Source organism: Lepidochelys kempii, chromosome 4 (assembly GCF_965140285.1).
Source record: "Lepidochelys kempii isolate rLepKem1 chromosome 4, rLepKem1.hap1, whole genome shotgun sequence".
Taxonomy (NCBI): Eukaryota; Metazoa; Chordata; order Testudines; family Cheloniidae; genus Lepidochelys; species Lepidochelys kempii.
In genome coordinates this window covers 117,576,721-117,603,205 of record NC_136383.1, presented here as the reverse complement: position 1 = coordinate 117,603,205, position 26,485 = coordinate 117,576,721, and the positions used below count along the sequence as shown (strand labels likewise).

At 42.1% G+C, this 26,485-nt stretch overlaps 1 protein-coding gene across 9 annotated transcripts in view; it reads right to left on the bottom strand.

Annotated features, from left to right (window-relative positions):
* Positions 1-26,485, bottom strand: part of KIAA0232 (KIAA0232 ortholog) — a 103,180-nt gene that overhangs the window by 53,381 nt on the left and 23,314 nt on the right. For 4 of the 9 annotated variants that reach the window (XM_073342576.2, XM_073342577.2, XM_073342578.2 and 1 more), the window contains one exon: positions 17,595-17,636. In XM_073342576.2, coding sequence (XP_073198677.1) covers positions 17,595-17,636 — 42 coding nt within the window. Of the gene's footprint in view, positions 1-17,132; positions 17,637-26,485 lie in introns of those variants that run through there. The other 5 variants (XM_073342571.2, XM_073342572.2, XM_073342574.2 and 2 more) reach the window with 2 other exon arrangements.

Here is a 26,485-nt window from a genome sequence, read left to right as displayed (position 1 = left end):
AGTTGGTCCAATCAAAGATATTACCTCACCTACAAGAACACTTAGGCAACACTTAGCAGGGAAATTGTCTTTCCACACAAAACCGTTTTGGACACGAGACACATTTTTTAAAAATAATTTTTTATATTTTTAAATAATGAAAACAAAATACTTTCTATCCCTCTCCAGATTTTGTTTGCAAACGCACTTGAACCATTCTGAATGAAATAAATAAATAAAAAAAAGACACCCCTTGGGGTGCCAGGCACTTCATCTAATATAAAATATACAACTTAGAATGGGATACACTCCTCTAGAAAGTCCTCTCTGCCCTCCAAGTCTTTTAAGTAGATTAAAATGGAATACTGATCAGTGAGACCTGTTAGTATAGGAATAGCACCAGATGGACTGATTTAAATCAAGGTTTCCTACTTGCTGATTTAAATCATGATTAAATTCATTTATTTAAAAATTTTTTTGCATTCATATTTGAAGTTATTTTCCTAAAGAAAGTTTGATTCCAATTGCATGGTATAATTTGCTATTTCTGTTTTGCTAACCAGGAGGATACATTATGTCTATACACACTCATTTAAGCAATTACATTACTTAATATACATTTATTTAGTGTCTTATTTGTTATTTTTATTAGAAAATGGTGAATGATGCATTTCTTGTCTACAAAACGCTTACAAATTTTTTTGCTCATGATTTACGTAAATCTGCATTTGGCTAGAAATTGGAATTAAAATGCACAGAATTAGCATTTTAAAATTGTTTTTTAATAAATAAAACTACTTTAAATGTGCTGGATAAATTAATTTTATATTTTGATAAACAATTTTATGTATTCAACAAAAGAAGTATTTACTGTAGTCAGTAAATTGAACGGATTTTTTCTGGTCACCAATGTTCTTCAAAAGTTCAGAACTAGAAGATACTAACTTCACACATAGTTCTTATTGAGATTGGAAGAGAAAAACAAGATTTCCTGCTTTTTTAAAGTCCCAATCACTTTCTCAACTTTGCATAAACTAGTTATTGAACTGAATTATTGGAATAAACTGAAATTAAGAAAATATTCTCTCTGCACCTGCAGAAGAGGCTGCTGCAGTCAAAAGCTGGTTTGGCACTTCAACACACACCGATTCCAAATGCTTAGCCACTGACTTCCACCAATTGAGTGAATTGAATTTCTTTAAAACTTTAGCAGTAAACATGTACTGCCTGGACATTATTTAAGTTAAATTATTTTAAAAAATTATAGTAAATTTAGGCCTTAACCTTGGTGATCATAATCTGATTTTTTATCTTTTTTCGTTTTTTTAAAAAACTCATTCATTTTTATCCAGCCTGAATAGCACTCATGGATTAAAAGATAGGAAACAAAAGGTAGAAATAAATAGACAGTTTTCACAATGAACAAAGGTAAATAGCAGGGTCCCGCAAAGATCTGGACTGGAACTAATACTGTTCAATATATTCATATATCATCAGAAAAAAGGGGTAAAGAGTGAGCTGGCAAAATCTGCAGACAATACTGAATTATTCAAGGTAGTTAAAATGCAAAGCTGACTGCAAAGGGATCTCACTAAACTGGGTGACTGAGCAACAAAATGGCCAATAAAAGGCAATGCTGATAAATGCGAAGTAATGCATACTGGAAAACATAATGCCAACTATACATATAAAATGATGTCTAAATTAGCTGTTACCACTCAAGAAAAAGATCTTGAAGTCATTGTGGATAGTTCTCTGAAAATATCTGCTCAATGTGCAGCAGCAGTCAAAAAAATCTAAACAGAATGTTCGGAACCGTTAGAAAAAGGATAGAAAATAAAATAGAAAACATCATAATGCCACTATATAAATCCATGATACACCCCACACCTTGAATACTGCATACATTTCAGGTTACCCTATCTCAAAATAGATATATTGGAATTGAAAAATATATAGTCAAGGATCAAAAAGATGATTAGGGGTATGGAACAACTTCCATATGCAGAGGGATTAAACAGACTGGGACTGTTCATTTTAGGGGAAAAATGACTAAGGAGGGATATGACAGAGGGCTATAAAATCATGAATGGTGTGGAGAAAGCAAATAAGGAAGTGTCGTTTATCCATTCACATAACAAGAACCAGGGGTCACACAATGAAATTAATAGGCAGTCAGTTTAAAACAAACAAAAAAAAGTACTTCTTCGCACAAATGCACAGTTAAGCTGTAGAACTCATTGCCAGATGATGTGAGGGCCAAAGTATAACTGGGTTTGAAAAAGCATTAGTTAAGTTCATGGAGGATAGGTCCATCCATGACTATTAGCCAAGACTGTCAAAGATACAACTCCATGCTCTGGGTATCTCTGAACCTCTGACTGCTAGAAGCTGGGACTGGATGACAGGGGATGAATCACTCAATAAACTGCCCTGTTTGGTTCCTTCCCTCAGAAGCAGACGGCACTGGCTACTGTCAGAAGACAGGATATTGAACTGATGAACCATTGATCTGATCCAGTATGGTCATTCTTATGTTCACTAACCAGTGGGTACACATGGCTATGCTTAACTGATCAAGAAAGCGCAACACGGTGTTTATTCTTCAGCTGTCTCTCTATGGCCAAGTCTCTCTCCTGCTCACTTTCACCAAGGGGCAGCATCCCACTGCTGTCTTAGCAAGCACTTGCATTCCCCTCTGCTCTTAGCTGCCCTTCCTGATTTGGTCCTCAGTAAGTACACCATGAGACTACCTTTTCTCTAGTTTTTAAAGTATTCATAGCAGCATGACTCATTTGTACAGAGCTGAAGAAATAGCACTTCATAACAACGGTTACTTTGAAATTAGAGTTTATATAACTTTGCACTTTCATAGTACCATTCATTAGAAGATCTCAGAGCACTTTACAAAGGCAAGTATCATTCCAATTTCACAGATCAACAGGGGAAAAAACCCACAGAAATACAGCAATGGTAAGGCCCAAATTTTCGATGTTAGCCTCGACTTTTTGGGTACCCAATTTTAGAAACCTAACCTTCCAATTTCAAGAGGTTCCAAACACCCAAGACTGAAGCAAATGAAAGCTGTAGCTGTCAGCACATCTGAAAATCAGGACTTGTGTATCTGAATTAGGCAACCCAATTTCCACTTTCCAATGTCCCATTTTAACCACCAGAAACTTCCTAGTAACTGGACAACTTTACAGGAGGAAATTTAACTTTGTATAAAATGTTGAAAGTGCCAAGTTTTGTAGAAGGTCCAGAAGCAAGGTCTTAAAAAAGGGACAACTTAGCGTTACCATAGCCAATATTTATTATCTTATAATTTGTATACTTTATCACTCTTAACAGTCTTGCCAAAACCTTATAATTCTTTATGTTTCAGCAATCCCAATGCTTTGGAGTACTTAAAAAAATTCAACCTTCAATAACCAACATACAGATGCAGTGTTAAACCCCTTAAAATCCATATAAATAAAAGTTTCTAATTAATAGGTGTGACTTGATTTGGCAGAGTCTTGCAACTCGCAAAACTCTGCCAAATCAAGAGTACAAGGGTAGCAAAACCTTCCAGCAGCACTAAGGATTTGCTGGAACAAGAGACGAAAAAAACTAGTATGGCAGTGGTTAACAAAGAGGGGAGGAGGAGGGAGGGAAGATGACTCAACAACTACAGATATCCATTTTGAGGAACAGAACAGAAAGTGGCACCTTGTGTTGGGCCTATGTAAAGGAATGAGTTTATATTTGTTTTAAGGTTCTTTGTCTATAGCAGAGATTGGCAATTTTTGATACGCAGCCCGCCAGGGTAAGCCCCCTGGTGGGGTGGGCCGGTTTATTTGCCGCGTCCACAGGTTCAGCCAATCGGGGCTTCCACTGGCCGTGGTTCACTGTCCCAGGCCAATGTGGGCTACAGGAAGCGGCACAGGCTGAGGGATGTGCTGGCTGCCGCTTCCCGCAGCCCCCATTGGCCTGGGACAGTGAACCATGGCCAGTGGAAGCCGCAATCAGCCGAACCTGTGGATGCGGCAAATAAACAAACCAGCCCGGCCCACCAGGTGCTTACTCCAGCGGGCTGCAGGCCAAAGGTTGCAGATCCCTGGTCTATATGGTTCAAACAAACATTCTGAATTATCGGCAAAGAGTCCTGTGGCACCTTATAGACTAACAGACGTATTGGAGCATGAGCTTTCATGGGTGAATACCCACTTCGTCGGATACATGTCTCCATGCACCCAACAAAGTGGGTATTCACCCACGAAAGCTCATGCTCCAATACGTCTGTTAGTCTATAAGGTACCACAGGACTGTCTGCCACTTTTAAAGATCCAGACTAATACGGCTACCCCTCTGAATTTTGAATTATGTAGATTATAGTTACATCTCAAGTATCATCTGGAAGTTGCACAAGCCACAATGACTCTGTTCTCACTAACTTGCAGCAGAACTCCTGCAAGGTATTATAAATCCATAATTCACACTATTTATCCTGTATATTCAATGAAACAAAACAAATTCTGCTTGTCTTGATCTTTCCAGTATGAAGTTATACAACTAGTAAAACTAACCAAGTGTTAAGAAAACTAATATTGAGAGAGTAAATCAACTCTCCTGCTAAATGAAGGCAGAAATTTTACAAACCTGTTGCGTGAATAGCCATTTACTCAGGTATAGCAAACAGGTTGGATTCTGCCTCCATAGCAGGACGAAAAAGGACAGAACCGTACTTAACAGCTTGGTAAACATATTAATGTAATGGAGAAACTACATCAATGTAGTGCTATGGTTGAGAATTTAAATTACTAAAATAAATAAATATGTAAAAAGGAAATTCAGAAGCAACGGATCCCATGGAAACCATAACTCACCCCTCTGCATACAAGTACAGATAAAGATGGTACTAATTAGTTATCTCACTGTACATACACATTGAACTATCAAAGGATGGTCACAGATAGTGAATGCTATCCACAGCTGGGATAGGTCATTCAGTTTCTCGTTCAGAGCTTCAGCTTGTAGCAAAGTCCCTCCAGAGGTCAGAAGGAGGACTGAAGACCACATGGAGCAGCTGCAGCAGCCTTTTATAGTCTCTTGCCATGTGGCCTTTCTTTCTTTGTTCCAAAGACAAGCTATCCAGCACATGGCATGAAAAAGCCTCAGAGTTCTGTCCATAGACATGTCCCTGCATGCCTTGCTGAGTCACAAGGTGTATCTGCCTTCTCTCAATGGGTCAACTGTATAGCTAAATCTCCTTAAATCAAGTAGGCTACGCATTGCTGACACCAAATTGTTTGGGGTGTCACCCAGAAGAATAGCGTAAGTTTGAAATACAGACAGTATACTTATAACTTTAAATAGAAAAATGATACATGCATACATATAGAATAATCATAATCAGCAAACCATAACCTTAGACACCGTATTTGACCGCCTTTATAAAAGATTTGGTGCCAGTTACAGGACCTTATTTGCAACAATGATCTATATGGTCACAGTTCATGTCAATAATGCCACAGCACCAAAATGGGCTCCCACCCCAAAACACACCCAAAGAGCTTTTATAGGTTTATTCAGATCCCATGGCGATCCCATCATATTATGGGCTTCACACCCATTAGAATACAAAATACTGCAATTCAGGTCTTTAGAGACACTGTCCTACCTTTGGGTAGTCTTTAATAAGAGCTCTCAGCCTAAGAGGAAGGCAACCAGGTAATGCATTTCAGACAATTCAAATACATACACAGGCCTAATTGTACAGACACCTTCTATCTACCCTTTAGGACACACTGGAAAAGGATGAGCAAACAAGGCGGCAAGAACACTTGCAGAAAAGCTATGCCTGTGAAACTCTACGTTGTCAGAAGTCACATTAAACAGTGGAGTGTTCATTTGGATGAGACAGATCAAGGTACTTCACTGATAAGTGATCATCCAAGACCAGATTCACAGCCTGGTGGAGAAAAATATCATAGGCTCTCTCTGAGAGGGAGAACCATACATGACAACAATAATGATGTATCAAAATGTGTGGCCCTTTCATCTCCAATTTTGCAAGAATCTTTGCTACCAGGAGTGGAAATACATATCAGAGAGAGATTCCCTACAGTTGCTGAGTGTCCTACTAAATGTGTTCCTCCATGTCTCCTGAGAAAAAAGTTGGCAGCTGCTCATTCAGGTATATAATGAGATCAATTTTTGAATTCACTTACCAGACAAAGAAACAATCCTCAGATTCCAATCCTCAGATCCTTCACAAGTGTCTACAGCAAGTTGTCTGTGATTGTGCTCAGTTTTTTTAGAGCAGTTGACCCCGCGGCCTGTGTGCATCTAGATCACCATTTACAGTGCCAAGACTTCTAAGGTCCTCAGTATATTTAGGATTGCCCACTTCCCAACTCACAGATGTGTAAGACCTGTATCTACTTCATAAAGACCATCATTTTCCTCCAAAAGAGGCGATACAGTACATCATTCCAAAAGCAACTTTGCAGATTTGGAGCATGAGCAAAAGATGGCAATATGTCAACCAAATTTGATGCCAACGCCCACACAATGCCAATGTAAGAAGGCAAGTATCAAGAGCCAAGACACAATCAGTATTCTGACATGGGAACCAAAGTATACACTGAGACTGGCGTCAAGGAGGTGACAAAAACAAATGATATGCCCAAGTGACCATGCCCAAGAACACTGAGGCAGGTGCCAAGTTTCAAGGCAGAGTCTCTCTGATGCTAGCCACTATGTACGTATCTCCCAGAAGTAGATGCCTCGTGTACTGACTGACAAGCCATGCAGGTTCACATATCTGCATGTCCAGAGGGTGCCTGGAAGGGTAATACACTGAATAGAGCCAGGCTTGCAGACCACAAAGGTGAAGTCTGGCATGCAGAGTTACATAAGCACATGAGGCCATGCACCCCAGGAGCTGAATGCAGGCATCGCACTGTTGCCGTTGGGCTGGACACTAGGCTTTTGGAAAAGGAAGGCTATAGATTCATACTCCTTCCTTTGAAAGGTAAGCCAAGGCAATCCCAGTGTCAAGGTCTGCTCCTATGAAAGTTATACACTGCATTGGTTTAATTATGATTTGTCCAAATTTGGTTTCAGGCCCAGAGAGCCCAGTTTCAGGCTCAGAACAGCTGTCTAGTGACACAGAAGCTGTTTTTGGACCTGGTTGCTCCAAGAACTACCCAATATTCGAAAGTCCCAATTGGCAGAGATGGGCTGCTACCCCTGCCATTCACTTGGTGAAGACTCTTGGGGCTGGTGACAGACTGCAGGGGAGCACTGTGTACTGGTAATGGTTGTTGCCTGCTCATGCTTCCTGTGGCAAGGCGGTATCACCACATGGAAGTATGAATCAGTTCTGTAAGGCAAGGGCAGCATACCAATCTCCAGGGAAGGGATAACAGAAGTGAGGGTGATCATCCTGAACTTGATTTTCTTCATGAAACAGTTCAGCTTTCATGGATCTAGAATGGGCCAGTCACCACAAGATTTCTTTAGGACCAGAAAGTACCAGGAATAGAAGCCTTTTCCTGTTTTGGTGAGGAACTTCTATTGCTCTCAATTCTAGAAGAGACTGAACTTCCTGAAGAAATACAATCTCGTGAGAAAGGTCCCTGAAAATACAGGAAGAAGGTGGATTGGGAATAGGAAGAGAAGACCTTCTCTAAGGGCTTGTCTTCACTACCGGGGAGATCGGCACTGCAATCGATGAGGGGGTGTTGATTTAGCAGGTCTAGTGAAGACTCGCTAAATTAACAGCGGAGTGCTCTCTAATCAACTCCAGTACTCCAGCTCCCAGAGAAGAGTAAGGTAAGTCGACCGGAGAGGGTCTCCCGTAGATGCAGCGCAGTGAAGACAGCAGGGTAAGTCGACCTAAGCTGCATCAACTCCAGCTATATTATTCACGTAGCTGGAGTAGCATAACTTAGGTCGATTTATCCTGGTACTGAAGACAAGACCTTAGAGTAGCGGTGGGCAAACTTTTTGGCCTGCGGGCCACATCGGGGTTCCGAAAGTGTATGGAGGGATGTGTAGTGTTTTAAATTGCCCTCTGTAGGAATGTGCTATTTACGGTGTACTACTTACGGCTGCCAGTCCTGGTGCTCTGAGCAGCATGGTAAGGGGGCAGAGAGCAGGGGGTTGGATAAGGGGCAGGAGGTTCCGGGGGGCAGTCAGGGGACAGGAAGCAGGGGGCGGTTGGATAGGCGTTGGAATCCTGGGCGACCTGTCAGGGGGCAGGGGTGTGGATGGGGTCGGGGCAGTCAAGTGACAGGGAGCGGGGGGGGTGGGGTGGATATGGGGTGGAGTCCCGGGAGTCCTAGGAAGGGGCGGTCAGGGGACAAGGAGCGGGGGCGGTAGGGGAGGTGGAAAGTGGGAAGGGATGGATAGGGGACGAGGACCAGGCTGTTTAGGGAGGCACAGCCTTCCCAACCTGGGTGTAGTATATTAAACTGCTCCCCACAGGAATGTCCTACTTACGATGCACTACTTATGGCGGCCAGTCCTGGTGCTCCATAATACACTACACCTGGCAGCTCTCACAGCACGGCAAGCTGAGGCTTCGGGGGAGGGGGAACAGTGGGGGAGGGGGCAGGGGCTAGCCTCCCTGGCCGGGAGCTCAAGGGCCAGGCACGATGGTCCTACGGGCTGGATGTGGCCCGCGGGCTGCAGTTTGCCCACCTCTGCCTCAGAGGCGATCACTGACCTTTATCAGAAAGGAGATCTGGAGTAAGTTTGTGGCTAAACAGTTTCCTCTTTGTAACTGGAGCATAAACCCCTAACAAATGAAGTATTGCAGGAGAATCAAAGTGTATCTGTTTTAGCAGAATATAGTTTAGAACCCACAAAATTTACGTTTTCTATTGTGTTCTGCATGAAGATTGCAGTGGCTATGAAACACAAGGCTGTACACCAGGGGTGTCTGTTGCTACCTGAAGGGATGTATGGGCTGTAAAATATCCCTCAGAAACCAAAGCTAAAAACTGTTCCTTATATGCCTCTGGCAACTTGTCAGCAAATTTAAAAACCACAGAGAAATTAAATAAAACTATATTATGACAAAAGTCTAATAATTAGCTCATCATCTGAAAATTAGCAGTGGAATAAACCTTTCAGCTGTAGAAATCCAGCCTTTTAAATTCCTTATCCATAAGAGTGGCCTTATGGTGGAATTGATGGGACTACTCATTAGAAGCTGTGACCACCAAAGAAGCAGGAACTGGATGGGTAAAGGAACAGCCCACTTGCTTGGCTGTAGGAGGTACAGAGGTTAGCATCTGCAAGAGAGTTTTCAGAGGCTCCACTAAGTCTTCATTGATGGGAAGCGGAACCCTTCCTGAGGCAGGAGCTTGATCAATTGGTCTTTCAGCCCTCATATAGATTGCACTGATCATAACATGTCTTCCATTCTTCTCTTACCCTGGCCTTCCTTCTCCATGTGCGACCATGCCTTTTCACAATAAAAACTTCCCATCTCTTTGGGGGTTGGCCGAGTGATTGTTTCAGTTCTGATGGGTACCACTCAGTAACAGCTGCAGTGCATTGATTTCCACTCTGCTGTCTCATCACTTCATTGGGGACTCTGTTGCAGACTGAAAATCCCAGAATTCTTCTTTCCATTGCCCTCTCTGTGACAACTATCTTCATCAGCGCCCATTTCTGCTGCCGTACCACACTGCTGGCAGTACTATTGAGTTGAAGAGGTTGGCATGTGTTGCCTTGTTGATTTTTCCTTGGAGAACATCCTTGATAGAACTGAACGCACATCACCCAGCTTTCTTTCTTCACGAGAGTTCACCTTCCTGAGTGTGGTGCACGTATGGAAAAGATCTATGAGAATGTGCAGATTCTCGTGCACAAGTTCCACCTGCACCTCTAGAGAAGTGGCCACACTCCTCATGAGATTCTGAAAAATTATGAAGTCCTCTGGGGAGAGAAGCGTGGGGAGACAAGGATTCTGGAGTTACAGCTACACATGGTGAAGATGAAGAAATATGGTGAGAAAGATATAAGGGTTCCTTCATTAATTCTCCCTCCTCCATGGGGTCCAGCTCAGAGGGTTGAGGGATGGTAACAGGATGCTGAATAGAGGTTTCCAGTAGCAGGGGAGTAGGAGACTTCCTCCTAGAGAATGACCATGATGGAGGTCTACATTCTCTTGGAGCAGCCCAATACCAACAAGGCACAGAGGCTACTGCATAGGTTGAATGACAGGACACCCCATGCCAGGGCTTCCCTATAAGATAATCAGTCCTGACCTTTAGGTCTCGGTGTTCAAAGACCTGTAAGATGTCACCTGTAAGATGACAAACAATCATAAGCAATCATAACGGCAAGACAAGTTCCTCGCTTTCAGAGTCAGAAGAATATAAGCCTCCTTAGAATAGGGAGCAACAGTTCCAATTGGGGTTCTAGGTGGCCTGGCTATGGGAAACACAGTAAGCTTCAAAGAAAGTGAGAGTTAGGGTGACAGAAAGCTAGCAAAGTCTAACGAAGTTGAAATGGACTGGGGTGTCTGTATCAATAGAGCTGAGGACTCTGTCATTGGTTGTATAAAAGGAGAGTCCAGTAGGGAAAAGCAAAAGAGATCCCTTGAGAACAAGGAGGCTCACTGAGTGGAAAGCACTTCAGGTAAGTGTACCAACAGTACCGGTGGAGCCGAAAGAGGGGCCGGCCTGCATGAAGAGCTGGAATTGACAGCGCTGACAAGTCTTTGAACTTGTGAAGCCTTAAATTGGTACTGGAGGACTTACCAGATTTTCTGGGTAAAGTCCAAGACTTCTTGCTTTTGTCATCATCAGAATGCACAAAGTGATTCAGTGAGCCTGACAGTGAAGAGAAAGTGTGACATTTGTCACCAGGGTTATGCTTCAAATCAGGAGTAGTTGTTGGGGGACTCCTGGTTGATCCTGACTCATCATGGTAGGGGCTTGATTCAGATGAATCATCTCTTTCACGAGGTGAAGTTCAAGACGAAAGTCCCTCTTTTTAAGTCCTGGTGGGGAAGGAGCTTTGTCCTTCACATGGCCCTCACCCGGACAAATCATGCATCTGTTGTATCTATCTGTGATGGGGAAAACAGCACTGCACATGGCACACTGCTTAATTCCCAGGGATTTCTTCATAATAAATCCTCCAAGTAACTACTAAAACTAAAACAATAATTATGTTCATTAAAGTTCTGAAAACTGCTAATCGAAGCAAATGCAACCTGTATCTCGGTGGGCGAGAAGGAACTTAGGCTACGTCTACACTTCAGACCTTAAGGTCTCCTGCATAGCCACTCTATGCTGGTGGGAGAGAGCTCTCTTGCCAGCATAATTAAACCACCCCTAATGGTTGGCAGTAGCTATGTCAGTCAGAGACACACTCCAGCTGACATAGCACTGTCCATACCGGTGCTTTTATTGGTGAAACTTATGTCGGGGTGTGGTTTTTTTTCACACCCCTCACCATCAAAAGTTTTGCCAACAAAAGCACTAGTGTAGACAAAGCCTTAAAGGGAGGTGGTGACCATGCCCCTTTTATGCCTTCTCCTGAGAGCATGAAGAGATGCTCCTGGGGGAATTCTGTACCACTGTGCAAGCGCACAATTAATGTCCCCCACAGATTTCCCCCACCCCAGAATAACAGATTATTCTGGGAAGCCGTGAGAGGGGTCATGCTACAATTACACTTTTCACCCACCAGGGGCTGATGTGGTGCCAGAAAAGAGGGCAGCTGGTTCACAGGCCAGAGCAGCCAGCCGCAGAGAGGGAAAAGGCAGAAGCTGCCTTCATCACAGCACTCTGCCTAAGGGGCCAGGTGGAGGCAGCATGGAATATGTAGAGACGGACAGAGTGAGGCACACAGGGCTGTTGCAGCTCAGGCTAGTTAGGAGGACAGATTGGGGCTGGGGTACAAGAGCTAGTGGGGTGACACTGAACCAGGGACTGAATGGAGAGTGGGGGTGCAGGGACACATGGGGACAGGAGCAGAGGTGCCTGACTGAATGGGAGAGGGGTCAGTCAGGGTCTGCATGGAGGAGGCACCCCATTCCCTAACAATTCTTACCCCCCTGCCCTCCCAAAAATCAAAACTGTTTCTTACTTCTTCCACCCACAACAAACTGCCCTCCAAGTTCATTCCTAGGCTCCTTCCCAGCAATTACTTCCCTCTTCCTCAGTTCCTTCATTGCCTCTGACTCCCCCAAGCCTTTGCACTGCTTCTGAGGGGTGCGGGAAATGTGTTTCTGTAATGTACTTTAAATAAATTATTCAAAGTTCTGTATTAATATGCCAAATAACGAATCTATTTGTCAAAAAATATGTCCTGTGTATTGTATAAAGTCCTCTGTATTGTCACAGACATACTTGCAGACACGTATTTCGAAATAAATTAACAAAATAATTGAAATTGGTGTGATTATATTGTGTTTTTGACAAATAAAATATGCAACATTTTTCAGAATTTTAATTTGTGCACAGAACTTTTTTTTTGGCACAAAATTCCTCCAAGAATAAGAAGAGCAAGGATGCATGAGCAGCCTACTGGAATTGCTTACAAAAGTCAACTCAAACGTACTCCTGGTTGAATTCTATGTTACTGCGTGTGTGCATAATTAATGAGCCTTGCATATTTTTAATTTTTTGCATAAAAAAAAACTTCTGCTGAAATGTTGCTGCAGATCCACCTTCTGCCCACCAGCAGGTACTGTGGTGATAGAGCAAAGCAGCAGCTCCCTGCCCGCAAGGGAAGAGACAGAGTCTGCCTTCTTCACAGCAGGCCAGGTCAGGAGACAGGGGCTATGTGGAGACAGACAGCGTGGGGTGCTGGGGAGGTCAGACAGTAGCTCATAAGAGCTAGTGGGAGAAGACAAGACTGGGGCAGGCACTGAATGGCAATGGAGGCACAGGGCCACAGTGGGGATGGAGGTGCAGGACCACATGGTGATGGAGGAAGGGTGCAGAGCTACATAGGGGGAAGGGAGTGTGAGTGGGGGTGAAGGGACACATGGACAGGGGGTGCAAGGACCCATGGGGGTGCATGAACACATGGGGATGGGGCAAATGTGCCTGACTGAATGGGAGAGGCTATGGGTCAGCCAGGGTCTGCACGGGGAAAGCTCCTTAACAATCCCTCCCCACCTAGTAATTCATTAATATGCATAATTCAAATAGATTCATATGTCAAAAAACATTTCCTGAATCTTTTGTGTTGTCTGTACTGTTACAGACATACTTGCTGACCAGTATTTTGAAATAAATGACCAAAAATAATTGAAACTTGTCTGATTATATTGTGCTATTAGGACAAATAAAATACGCAGAATTTTAAATTTGTGCACACAATATTTTTAATTTTTTGGCACAATTCCCCCAGGAGTAACAGGCACACACAACCTGCAGTGGAATGTATATGTGCACAATCACTGAAGGAAAACAGAAGCTTATCCAATTTAAGAAAAGGCTGTGTGCGATAGAGGGCAGAAGCAACACAAAGGTTCCTTACAAGTTGGGAATCAAACTGGAAGGGGGAGTTGTACTCTTTCAAGCTCTGTCCATTTGAAACACACCCAAAAGTAGATTATACAGATGTTAAATAGTAGGTGTGCTGGGCAAGGTGGATTTTGGCTACCCTGTCTTCGGTGGGGTTTGTGATACTGGCAGACCAGATGCCAGCTCATGACAATGCCCTAGGCCTCCCTGAACACTGACAAATGCATAGCTGAAAACTAGCTGGCTCACCTGTGTGTTAGCATGGTTAAAATAGATGTTAAGTTTATAAGAACAAAATGTTTGTAGGATGCTGCCTGCATTAATCTCACGTACAATATCTGTAGCCCATGTTATAAGGTAATATTAAAGTGTTTGCTGTGTAACTGTATAAAAGTGTTTGCTATGAAATTGGTAACCCCCATACACTCAAGAGAGAAGCATTACCAAGTGTGAAATACTAGTTTACCACAAAAGGTGCCATCTCCTGCCCAATAAAAGGCCTGTATGCACCAGACAAACTGTTGTGGAAAAATCAGTGGACAAAGACTTTGTTGACTGGGACTTGCACAATCACACTTTGAACTCTGGGGGAAGTGAATAAAATCCTTAACCAGAAAGAACTGGATCACTACACTGCTTGGAATTTGGAGTAAGCACTATTTCTAAGCGTAAGCAAGAGATCCCCATGCGCTTATCTTGGATTACACCTAAAGACATATAGAGCTTGCGCATTACAGCAGCTTCTATTAACTTTTTGAAACTGAAGACTAACTCATTTGTGTATGTATGTTTACCTCATAAATAACTCATTTTTTTTCTAGTTAATAAATCTTTAGTTAGGTTAATATAGGATTAGGGTGATGGATTGTACTCCTCACACTGACCCTGAGAGGGTAAATTAGGCCCAATTAACTGCCAGGCTGCACCTGTGGCAGAAGCCAGGGAGCAGGGATTGACGGAAGCAGGCTCAGCTGGGCAGGAACAGTGGGGCCTGTATAAAGCCCAGGAGCTGAGAGCAGAAGTCTCACTTTGTGGGAGAAGGGAGATGTGTTTGGGGCTAGAGGCAAATAACCTGGGAGGGGGAGTTTGGGCTAGGAAACCCAGAGAAGAGGGAGAGCCAGGAAGGTAGGAAAAGGTTAAGGGGAAAGTCAAACCTTGCCTGCTCATGAGAGGGCCCGAGTCAGGATCTGGAGTAGAGGGTGGGCTCTGGTTCCCCTACCAGCTTCTGACAAAGTGGCACTGTGGAGCCAGTGAGCAGGAATGCTGCCTGAGTCCATTTGACAAGCAGGGCTTTGATAGCTGAAAGGGGGAAACACAGATAGTGACCTGGCTGGAGGACCAATTCACGAAGGGGAGACTGCAGTTCCTTGAGTCAGAGGGGTCTGCAAGGTGAGAGGACGACAGAAAAGGCACCACCAGAGGGGGGCACAGCACCTGGCAAAGCTAATCCCCAGAATGGTCAGGAGGAGGTGCCACTACCAGTGAGTGGACCCCATGACAATTGGTTACAAGCATTAGCTCTCTCACCAAAAACAAGGTACAATTCACCTGGTGTAAGTGACTCGTCCTTTGAGGCTCAGAGTAACCTGAATATTGTAATTTTTGGTGTAAGGAACCATCTATCACAAAGGCAGGCTTACCTCGGTGGCAAGATAGATCAGAGTTCCCAAGGGGACTGTCTGCAACTCCTTGTTAAGGCTGTTATAGTAATAAAGGAGTTCAGACTTGATACTTGATTGGTGAAATCCAAGTATAGCACATAACCAGTTTGTGTTTGTGCCCTGATTTGTAACAGTTGGCCCTGACGTTGGCATCCATTTGTGAGACACTCCAGATAACGTGAGAGCATTCAGATGGCTCCTGTGCTCTACTCCTCCCCTGTGGTTCACTAGATTCTAGGTGTTAGATTGGGTGGCAGAGGTGGAAGATTTAAAAAGTGCAGCATTCTTCCAAGCTCTGCTCACAACCCAAGCTGTACTTAGTTGAGGCACCAAAATGAAAGGTCATTCACAGTAAGTTGTACAGATCTTCAGATTATGATTATCCTGCTTTTTGCAAGCTCTGATAAATAATGAATAATTTTGACACCTAATCATCATTATGTAGGCTCCTGGTAGCAACTCTAGAGTTAGGCTTGTGTTTCAAAGTGGGCTTAAAATACAGCATAAATCTGTATTTTCCTCTAACAGTAGGTGGCTGTCTCCTGTGAGATTTTAGAGTGTTAAATTTTAGGCCCTTTGAATTTTCTGTGCAGCTTTTGTTTGTTAGAAATTGGATTCTGGCTGAGATATTTCCTTGATATTCAGACAATGTATCTTGAGCAGAACTGGTTCAATACACAGGGTTTTTGCGGGGAAGAGTATTAACTGAATTTCAGGTCATTTTTGGCTGCTATCATTCATAAAGCAAGAGTTTATGCACCAACAGATATGCAAGTTTACTGTGCATAACAGAAGAGGTTTTAATGTAAAGACACAAGACCTTATGAGCAGAAGCAGCAGCTCCTTGTGCATAAAATCTTTGGCATGGGCTGTCTTTAGACCACCTCCACAAGTCTAAATCCCTGCACCTGCTTAAGCTTAGAAAATACAAACAAAAAACCCCACCAGTGGGAAATACACAAAAATCTTTCATTGTGATTGTTAGACTTTCTACCACACACTCTGTATCTACTAAATTCAAAACCATCCCCATGGATATGACAAGTTAAGCCATCTGATAATACTTCATACTTTTCCACCCAGAAGCACATCCTTACCATCACCACAACTACCTTATAGCATGAACCACGCACCACAACCTTATCCCTGCCTTGTGGATGCCAGCCTTCTATCACTCCCTTTACCAAGCCACCTCTCTTCTCCCTCCCCCAAAACACATTATTACACCTAGTATTGTTAGGAAGGAGTAGTTGGATGATGGGGGGTGGGAAAGGAAAGGTTGAGGGCAAAATTAAGGTTGCAGTGCATGGTCTGATGTTCCACAGCTGATAATAAGTTTTGCGCCTGTGGGTCGAGGAACAGAAGTTATACATAGTGTTAGGCAGCTTAACTTTTCATTTCCTTGCTTTTTTGGATTTGAATCATAAATGTAGCAACTGTTTCACAGCAAGTTTTTTGTATATTCTTTATTAGGCTACACAGCCGACATCCCATTAAAATAAATGCAGTTCATACCTCAGCTTTTTGTTTCAAGTTAACTGCAGATCTATAAACACAAAAAGCTAGACCCTAGTTATCCCTGGTCCCAGCATACATTCTTGAATACAAGACTACATCCATCAGGAAAAGGTGTTACAAATTACTATGATCCAGCCCAATTTGATCTGTGTTGGCACAGCTCTCTCAATTTATAGAAATCTCTACACCAAATTAGTGCATCCTATGGATGTATGTCAAAGCTCTATTTTTATACTTCATGAAATACCAGTGTTGATTACAAAGGTCTATTTCATAATGTAATAGAAGTCAGAAAGTGATAAAATCTGCTGTTAGAGTAAGCTAGCTACATCAAACCTGATTTTTCATCTAATCAAATCGGATCCTGTCATGGTTTTTCAATGATGAGACATTTAAAACATCTGAACTGTATCCAATGTATAATACACAATACATAAGAGATACAAGCATCCATTTTCACTGGACAACATCTAAAATATGTAAATACCTGTTCCTGCAGGTCGTAGTCATAGCTATCATGCAGCAGAAGACTGAGGACATACCGAGTATATATCATGGCATCAATGCCACACTTCTCTAGCTCTTGTCCCAGCCAGGTCTGCACTGGGCCCAAAGCATGAAGCAGAGACATTTCAGAAACAGATACAGGGCCTGGATAAGAGCTTGAGGAGCTTTCAGATGGCAAACCATCCACAACAATTGTACAGATAGGGCGCATGAATCTAGGTGGTTGGCATCCTTATAACGTGAAGCATTTTCTGTAGTTGATATTCCGTCGATATCTGGAGGTGATTTTCACTCCGGTAAACAGGAGAGAGGCTTGACTTCTAGGACAATCATTTATATTTCCTGGCAGTTAGCCATCTAGAGACGAACATCACTCTTCAGGCATGACCAGTGAATAAACTAAATCCTACTAGCAAACACATATGAAGATGTGTTTTTCTACCTTAATTTCACATTGAGGCCAGATGCAAGTCCCCAGCAGGACCTATAGAAAGAAAAAGGAAAAAAAAAAAGTTGTGATGTGTATCCATAAAACAAACATGAACAAAGAGCGAACACTCAAGAATGCAGCCATTTACATGTTGCTTACTTCCAAATGACACACAGTAGGTATACTATTCTTATGAAAATTATGGAGTAATTCCAAGTTTCCAGGAAACTTTTCAAGCAACATTATTTAAACACCAACACACCAGGAGAGGGGGGATAATAAGCACTTTACCAAGCAACTAACAACCAATTCATAGTTTGAAATTTATTTGCTTGACCTGGCTTTGTTTGAAAGCTTCAATTTTATTACCATTGTTATCATCGCTTTAGAAATGGCACTTAGAGCAACAGCACCTCAGTTTTGGTTTTTGGGAAGCAACAGTTTTATTAGTCAACTGACAGAAGACTGCTGAGCAGTTGAAATTCAGGGTTCTTTCATTTATTTTATAAACGAAAAAGAAAGCATTACCATTCTGTAAACAGACTTCATCCCTGTTGAGTTATATGGCCACACGGTCTAACAATCATAGTCACATCTCCTCAAAAAGATAACTCCCACTAACATACCAAAGTTGCTTTTCTGATCTATTCATAGATTTTGAAGAAATAAGGACCACAGAAATCATTTAGACAGACCTCCAACATGACACAGGCCACAAATCTTTCATTAATTAATTCCTGCTTTAAGTCCAATAGCTGTGGTTGAACTAGCAAGCATTTCTGTAGCATACACCAGGCTAAAAGTAAGTTAGGCTGATGTCAGGCAGCTTACGTCAACGTAACTCTATACGCATCTACACTACAATGTTGCTCCCACCAATGTAAGTCACCAACTACTCAGATTTAACTCCACCTCCGCAAGAGGCATAGCACTTAGGTCGGTGTATTTAGGTCAACGCAGTGCCAGCCCTGGGCGGTAGGGCTCCAGCCTGTCAGTTAAAATTGGTGGAAATGCTTCTGGTGAGGCGACACACCACCAAGAGAATGAACCTAGCGTGGACATGAAAAATGGATTTAATTACTGCAGTGGCTGTACGTCAATATAACTTAAGTTTACTTAATCTTGTAGTGTAGAGTTGCCCATTGTAAAAATGGGCAATCTTGGTTTAAAGATTTCCAGGGATGAAGAATCCACTGAACCCATCACAAGCCTGGGTAGCTTGTTCCAAAGTATATGAGGGACCCCCCTCCCCTTTTTTAATTGTACCTTATTTTTAGTCTGAATTTGTCTAGTTTCCACTTCCAACCATTGGATCTTGTTATATCTTTGTTTAAGAGCCCTCTATCACCAAATTTCTGTTCCACATGTAGGTATTTACAGACTGATCAAGTCATCCATTAAGCTTGTCTTTGTTAAGCTAAATAGATTGAGTGTCTCACTATATGGTATGTTTTCTCGTCTTTTTAAGACTAAGAACAAATTGCACTTAGGATTTCCAAACATTTGCATAGTATCTCAAATTCTAAGGCCAAAAGGGACCATTGATCATCTCATCTTACCTACTATATAGCACAGGACATAGAACTTCCCAAAAATACTTCCTAGAGCATGTATCTTTTACAAAGACACCCAATCTGGATTTAAAAATGGTCAGTGATGGAGAATCCACCATGACCCTTGGTAAATTGTTCCAATGGTTAATTACCCTCATTATTTTGAAGCTAGACAAATTCAGACTGGAAATAAGGCTTAAACTTTCAGTCTAGCAAAGAAAGGTGTAAAACCAGTTGCTGGAATATCTTTTCCCCATGTAGGTTCTTGCAGACTAATCAAGTCACCCCTTATCTCCTCTTTGTTAAACTAAATAGATTGACTCAAAGAGTCAATCACGAAAAGGCAATGGTTCTCAACCAGGCGTACATGTATTGCTGGGGGTATGTCAACTCATCTAGATCAGTGTTTTTCAACCTGGAGGTTGCAGGACTAGTTTGGGGAGGTGGGGGTCACAAGTGCAGGGCCGACATTAAAGGGTGGCAAGAAGGGCAACTGCCTGGGCTGCACGTCATAGGGGGCCCCCTTGAAACTGAGGCTCTGGCTATACTACACAGCTTTTAGCAACACGGCTGTGCTGCTACAGCCATGCTGCTAAAAGCTGCACAGTGCAGCTGCTGTTTGTCAGCAGGAGAGAACTCTCCTGCCAACAAGAGAAAAAAAAAACCTCACTCACTCTCTCACACACACACACCCCCGAGTGACAGAGGCTTTGTCGGCAAGAGCACTTTCCTGATGACAAAGCGCTGTTCACACTGGCGCTTTTTGTTGGTAAAACTTGTTTTTTTGGGGGGGAGGGTTTTGGGGGGGTGCTGACAAAAGTTTTGCTGACGAAGTGCCAGTGTAGATATACCTTATGTTACAAGCTTCAGACCTGGGAAATGGGGATAGGTCTTATGCTTCAGACTCCTGAAAAGGGTACAGTAGTCTGGAAAGTTTATAAACCACAGCTATAAGGCATGCTTTCTAATCCTTTAATATTTCAATGCTTCTGCCTTTCTGCATCATTGACAATTTTACTGTCTCCATCTACTAATGGACCTAGACTATTGTTAGGATTTCCTTTGTTCCTGATATACTTACAAAGTTTCTTGTTCTCCTTAGCCCTGCCAGCCATCGATTTTTACCAGATTTCTGTAACTTTTCTTATCAACTATCTACAAGTAAGAGCCAAACCCAAGAAGCCCAGCAAAGCATCTGAGCCCTACTCCTTCCCTCAACCCCCAACTATGGGAGAGTCAAGCTTAAGGCGACTAGCCAGGAATATGGTCTCACTGAGGGGAAGCCCAGCAGAGCCTATGGGTATAGTTGGACACCACTATAGATAATTGATCCCAAGGGGCTCGCAGGACAGGCATGATCATTGTGCAGATCTGCACAATCTGCGTGTGACATCTCATGTGGACATCATTTATTTTGTGGGCAGTGCTTGGGAGAGTACTGCAAACTGCCACTGCTCCCACAAATTCAATCCCTGTCATTCATGCTCCAATGGGTGGCCTCTCAGTACACGCTTACACTGTTTAGCCAACAAAATAACTGAAGTCTTAACACATGATGACTTTCTTTATTCCACAGCCCCTTGTGCAATTATAGCTTCCAGTACCTGGAGGATATATCAATATGTTCACTGGTTCAATATAGACATCACCACAAGCAGGACACCCATTTTAACCCTAACACTACAGGCATTAGTAGCCAGGCACCTAATACAAAGACAACTTTTCAATTAAAGTTGCCAGTATTAGCCCCTGCCACCTTGTCCGTTGGAATAGATAAGCCTAATTTTGAGAGAGAATGAATAAATAAAAATAGTAACTTTTATTCTTAAAATATTCAACAGGAATTGTTCAGTATCAGAGTTACATCTGCCAGATTCTTATGAGTTAGCCCAATTGACAGGAAAAATGCCATGAAGGATTGAAAGAAAAATATTGTTTCACCAAGCATTTTGTTTAAAAGTAAAAAGTATTGCCCATTTAAGTTCATCAAAGCTTTCAAAAATTATGTTTATAGGGAGGCCAAATTTTTCAAAATTTGAAGCTTAAAGTTAGGTACCTAAAACCATATTTAGGCATCTAAACAGTAGATGGAGGTCCAGAAATGCTGGGAACCAACAAATCCCACTGAAATCAATGTGAATTGTTGGATAAAAAAGTAACCTCTCTCTTAAACCACATCCTCCTATTTAGCCCGACAGCAATGTCAACTGCTGCACAATTAACTTTTCCTTCAAGTCTCTCTCTCTCATTATCTGCATGCTACAGCATGTGATAAAATCCCCTCTCCTGACTCAGTATGTGCTACCTCAACCCACTCCTCCAAATCCCCTCAAAAGCTCTCTTCTTTCTAACAGAGCTTTCTAACAAAGCTCCAGTCTTCCCTCAAAGTAGCCAGCAAAACTGGCAGACTCTATAAATAACAAGTTACAGAAATTGTGAAAACAAGAAATATGCCAAACTTCACCACACTATCAGTTCTCTCACTTTGCTTTTTTGAAGCATCCCTTCCCTCATCATTACCTGTAAGCGTCTTTTCAGATTCTAAAGTTCTTTGGAGCAAAAAATATGGTCTTCATATTAACTATTCCTAGGACACGTAAAAATTCAGCACTGTAACTTCTATAGCAGTAGCCTGAAAAGTACATGGATTACTTCTGCAAAGCAGGATCAAGCAGAAAGAAGCTGAATTATAAAATAAAAAGCAGACTCAACACAAAATAAAAAAGCCCATTCCAATTCTGTGGATTCCTGTTCCCCTCTTTCTCCTCTTACAAGGTCTGCAGTGGGATGGAGGAGAGAGCACACTTCAAGTACTCTTTGGTTCCTGAGAATCCTTGCCTACAGGGATCAGGCTAAGCAAGCCTAAAAAGGGGAAAGCAACACTGTCATTCAGAAATTTTCCGACAGAATATTTTTTTTTAATCAGACAATGACAATTCATAGAAAGCAAAACATTTTGCAGAAGCGCTGTCACTTTTGATGAAAATTCATGTAACAAGAAAAACTAGAAAAACATTTCAACAAGGTTGAAACGTTCAATTTTTTCCTTTTCAGAATGAAATGTTTTGATTTTCCATTCCAAAAGGACTTCATTCCAATTTTTAAATTTTATATTACATAATGAAAGAAAGTCAAAATTGAAACAAAATGTTTCAATCTCATCAAAATGAAACATTTCTAATCAACCTGCAACATTATTTTGGGACTTCTTTTTGCAGGAAATTTCAAAGCAACTTTGAAGTTCCAAAATTCTCTGCAAAACAAAAAAATCCAGTTCCCCCCAGCAGTTACAGTTTGATATGTAAGGCAATAAGAAGTCACTGACATGACTTAGAGAAGAGCAACACTGGCAAATGTGGAAAAAAGATTTTAGAAGGGACATATCAGCCAGTCTAGAGGGAGAAGCGTTGGTATCAAAAGCTTCATCTTCACTAGGAAAAAGACATTTTATCACAGTTAACATGTTAGCTACTGTGTATTCTAATGTAGACAAGTTGAATTTTTAATACATGTGAAAACTACAAAATCTGTCTTGACTACACTAGGATTGACATGCATTAGCTACTGCACTAAAAAATACCTCCCTCCCCCCTGTGTTGACATGGCTTAAGACACCCCAAAAGGGAGAGACTGCAGTATGGTCTGAAGGGATCAAATTAACCACCTCTGATAACAGTTGGCATATTACTCATGATTAAGGCTATGTTTTAGTCACGGTTATTTTTAGTAAAAAGTCATGAGCAGTAAACAAAAGTTCACAGCCTGTGACCTGTCCAGGACTTGTACTATATACCCCTGACTAAATCTTGGGGAGGGGGAGGCCTAGGGGGCACTGCCAGTAGAGGGGGATGCTGGTGCTGAGGGGATGGGGGGCTGGCTGGCAGGCTCCCTACTCGGCTCTACACAGTTCCCCAGAAGCTGTGACATGTTCCTCCCTCAGTTCTTATCTCTGCGCACAGCTCCCACTGGCTGGAGCTAGGAGCTGACGGAGGGACATGTCACCACTTCCAGGGAGTCCCCCAAGGTAAGTGCTGCCCATAGCCCTCACTCCCTGCCATGCCTCAACCCCCAGCCCTGAGCCCCCCCTCCCACATGCACCCAAACTCCTGCTGCTGCTGGGGAGGGGGGAAAGAAGGTGACCCGAGACTGTCCCAGCAGTGGCTGGTGCCACTGGTCCAGGGGCTGCCCAACCTACTCGGGTGGCCCCTGAGCCAGCCACACCAAACACTGCAGAAGTCACAGTGGTCATGGAAAGTCACAGAATCTGTGACTTCCATGACAGACTCACAGCCTTACTCATGAAAGTCACAGAATCTGTGACTTCCATGACAGACTCACAGCCTTACTCATGACTAGTGGAAACAAGATTAAGTTAGGTCACCCTTCTCAAACAAAGAATTTCTGTGAAGTTTTTATAGTGTGGCAATACTTGTTTATTCAATTTTCTGGTTCCTTTTTTCCTTTGTGGTGCTTTGCCTTTTCCCCTTTGAAAAAAGTACCATTGTTAAGGACAATTCTAAATAACATCCACAAGTATAATATACAATAAATTTACAAAATTCCATGTAAAAGATGGACTTTGAGAACTTTAAGATTGCATAGTTAAGCAATATCAGAAAATGTCAAATTAAGGCTGCACACATAATCTTCACTCAGTCCCTTGTGTGTATGCATTACAAGAGACTTTAATTACGTGATGTCTGGGTTCCTTCCCCCACTCTGAACTCTAGGGTACAGATGTGGGGACCCGCATGAAAGACCCCCTAAGCTTATTCTTACCAGTTTACGTTCAAAAATTCCCCAAGGTACAAACTTTGCCTTGTCCTTGAACAGTATGCTGCCACCACCAAGCGTTTTAAATAAATGGGGAGAGAGACCACTTGGACATGTCTTCCCCCAAAATATTTCCACCCCCAAGCCCTACACACCCCCTTTCCTGAGGAGGCTGGAGAATAATATCCTAACCAATTTGTTACAAAAAATCAAAGACCCAAACCCCTGGACCTTGGAACAATGGAAAAAATCAGTCAGGTTCTTAAAAGAATGATATTTAAAAAAAAAAAAAAAAAAAAAAAAGTAAAAATCATCTCTGTAAAATCACGATGGAAAATACTTTACAGGGTATTCAGATTCAAAACACAGAGGATCCCCCTCTGGGCAAAACCTTAAAGTTACAGAAAACAGGAATAAACCTCCCTCTTAACACAGGGAAAATTCACATAAAACAAAAGAAACTAATCGCCTTGCCTGTCTTACCTATACTGGTTGCAGTATTGGAAGCTTGGATTAGGATGGGTTGGAGAAGATGGATTTCTGTCAGGCCTCTCTCAGTCCCAAGAGAGATCAACCACTTAAACTAAGAGCACAAAATAAAAGCCTTCTTTCCCCCAAGATTTGAAAGTATCTTGTCCCCTTATTGGTCCTTTGGGTCAGGTGCCAGCCAGGTTAGCTTAACTTCTTAACCCTTCACAGGGTAACAGGATGTTGCCTCTGGTCAGGAGGGATTTTATAGCACTGTATATAGAAAGGTGCTTCCCTTTATATTTATAACACTTGATCATACACTATTTCTCAAATAACAGGTTTCAGAGTAACAGCCGTGTTAGTCTGTATTCGCAAAAAGAAAAGGAGGACTTGTGGCACCTTAGAGACTAACCAATTTATTAGAGCATAAGCTTTCGTGAGCTACAGCTCACTTCATCAGATGCATCTGATGAAGTGAGCTGTAGCTCACGAAAGCTTATGCTCTAATAAATTGGTTAGTCTCTAAGGTGCCACAAGTACTCCTTTTCTTATTTCTCATTTCTCAAATAGTACATTAATATATCATCACATTTTCTGTGTCCCAGGATACACAGGTACCATCTTCTACTGTTTGTTACTCTGTATATACCAGACAAACTGAGCCTACTGCATTTTCATTAGCAATTGGAGGGAGACATCTTTAGGGCACATTAAAGTTTCCCTAGTAGAAGAGAGGAAGGATGATCCAGTAGCATTAGCCTGGGAGTTGGCTATTCCCTGCTCCATCAATGACATTCCTCTGTGGCCTGGGGCAAAGTCTCTCTGCACTTCAGTTTAGCAGCTATAAAATGGGAAAAACAGTAAACTCCCTACTTTAGTAGTGTTGTGGGGATCAATACATTGAAGACTGTGAGATATTCAAATACTATGGTAATTGGGACCTTGGAAGTACCTAAAATAGACAAAAAGGCCATCCTGCTTTGCGGTAGAGTGGCAGTTGTAGCTATGGGCGTTTCAAACAGTTATCTAGATACTAGCATGGGTAGATTACAGTAGAAAAGTTATAATCACTGCACTCTTAACTGAAGCACTGTCCTCAATATGTGCTCACTGCAGAAGTGCTAGGAGTATGTATTTATATTCAAACTATCAACAAGCAAAGCAGACTAGCTAAAAGTGCAAGCTGGGGCAGGGCTTTCCATGTCTTTAACTGTTCCTTTCTCCACATCTTTTTCTCAATACAGAAATACGTCTTGTCATGGGGAAGCAAACAAAGCAGATACAGACAAACAACATCTAAAACAGTCTTATTACTCGCATTTCACAAGCATCAAGAGACCTGCAAAAATGTCAGGCACCCAGAGGGTTAGGTACTGTAAAGAATTGGTTATTTAACTAAAACTTCCTGCTCCAATGAACTTAGTCCTACTTTAAGACATGACACAAGATGGGTGTAAAACAGACAGTGATGGGAGAAGAGAAAGGTAGGAAAGGGTAATGATAATATGAACATGTTTTTTGTACAGACTGGGTATTCACATAATTTTGTATTTACAGTAGTTATATAATACACAATTTATGGAAGGGCAAAGTGAAAAAAAAATGAACTCCCCCATTATCTCCCCCTCTCCCCCCCCCCCAAGCCAGTAACATTTTTAACCAAAAGGCGGCACAGAAAATTAATTGTCCACCGTATGGTAACCTGGTTACAAAATACTGTTCTGTGTATTCTATAGTCTGCAAGACTTTCACAAGACACATACTTGTATGAGCATATACACAGATTTCACTTTTGTTGGGAAGAAGATAATCTTTCCAAAAATGTAATGAGAAACTCTGCCGTTGCCCACCCTAACCACATGGACTGAAATCTATGTCCTTACTATTTCAATTTCCAGGTTAGAATGCCTTGTAATAAAGGCACAAGAATTCAGAAATACACAAATTGTTACTTTTGTTGCATTCCTTGGTACAGCCTAATCTCCCACGTGACTTTGTAGTCTTTGATTTAAGGGCAGTTTTTTGTTGTGTTTGTACAGTGCTTAGCACAACAGGGTCCTGATCCAGGATTGCGTACCTAAGCACTACTGTAATACAAATAATTAT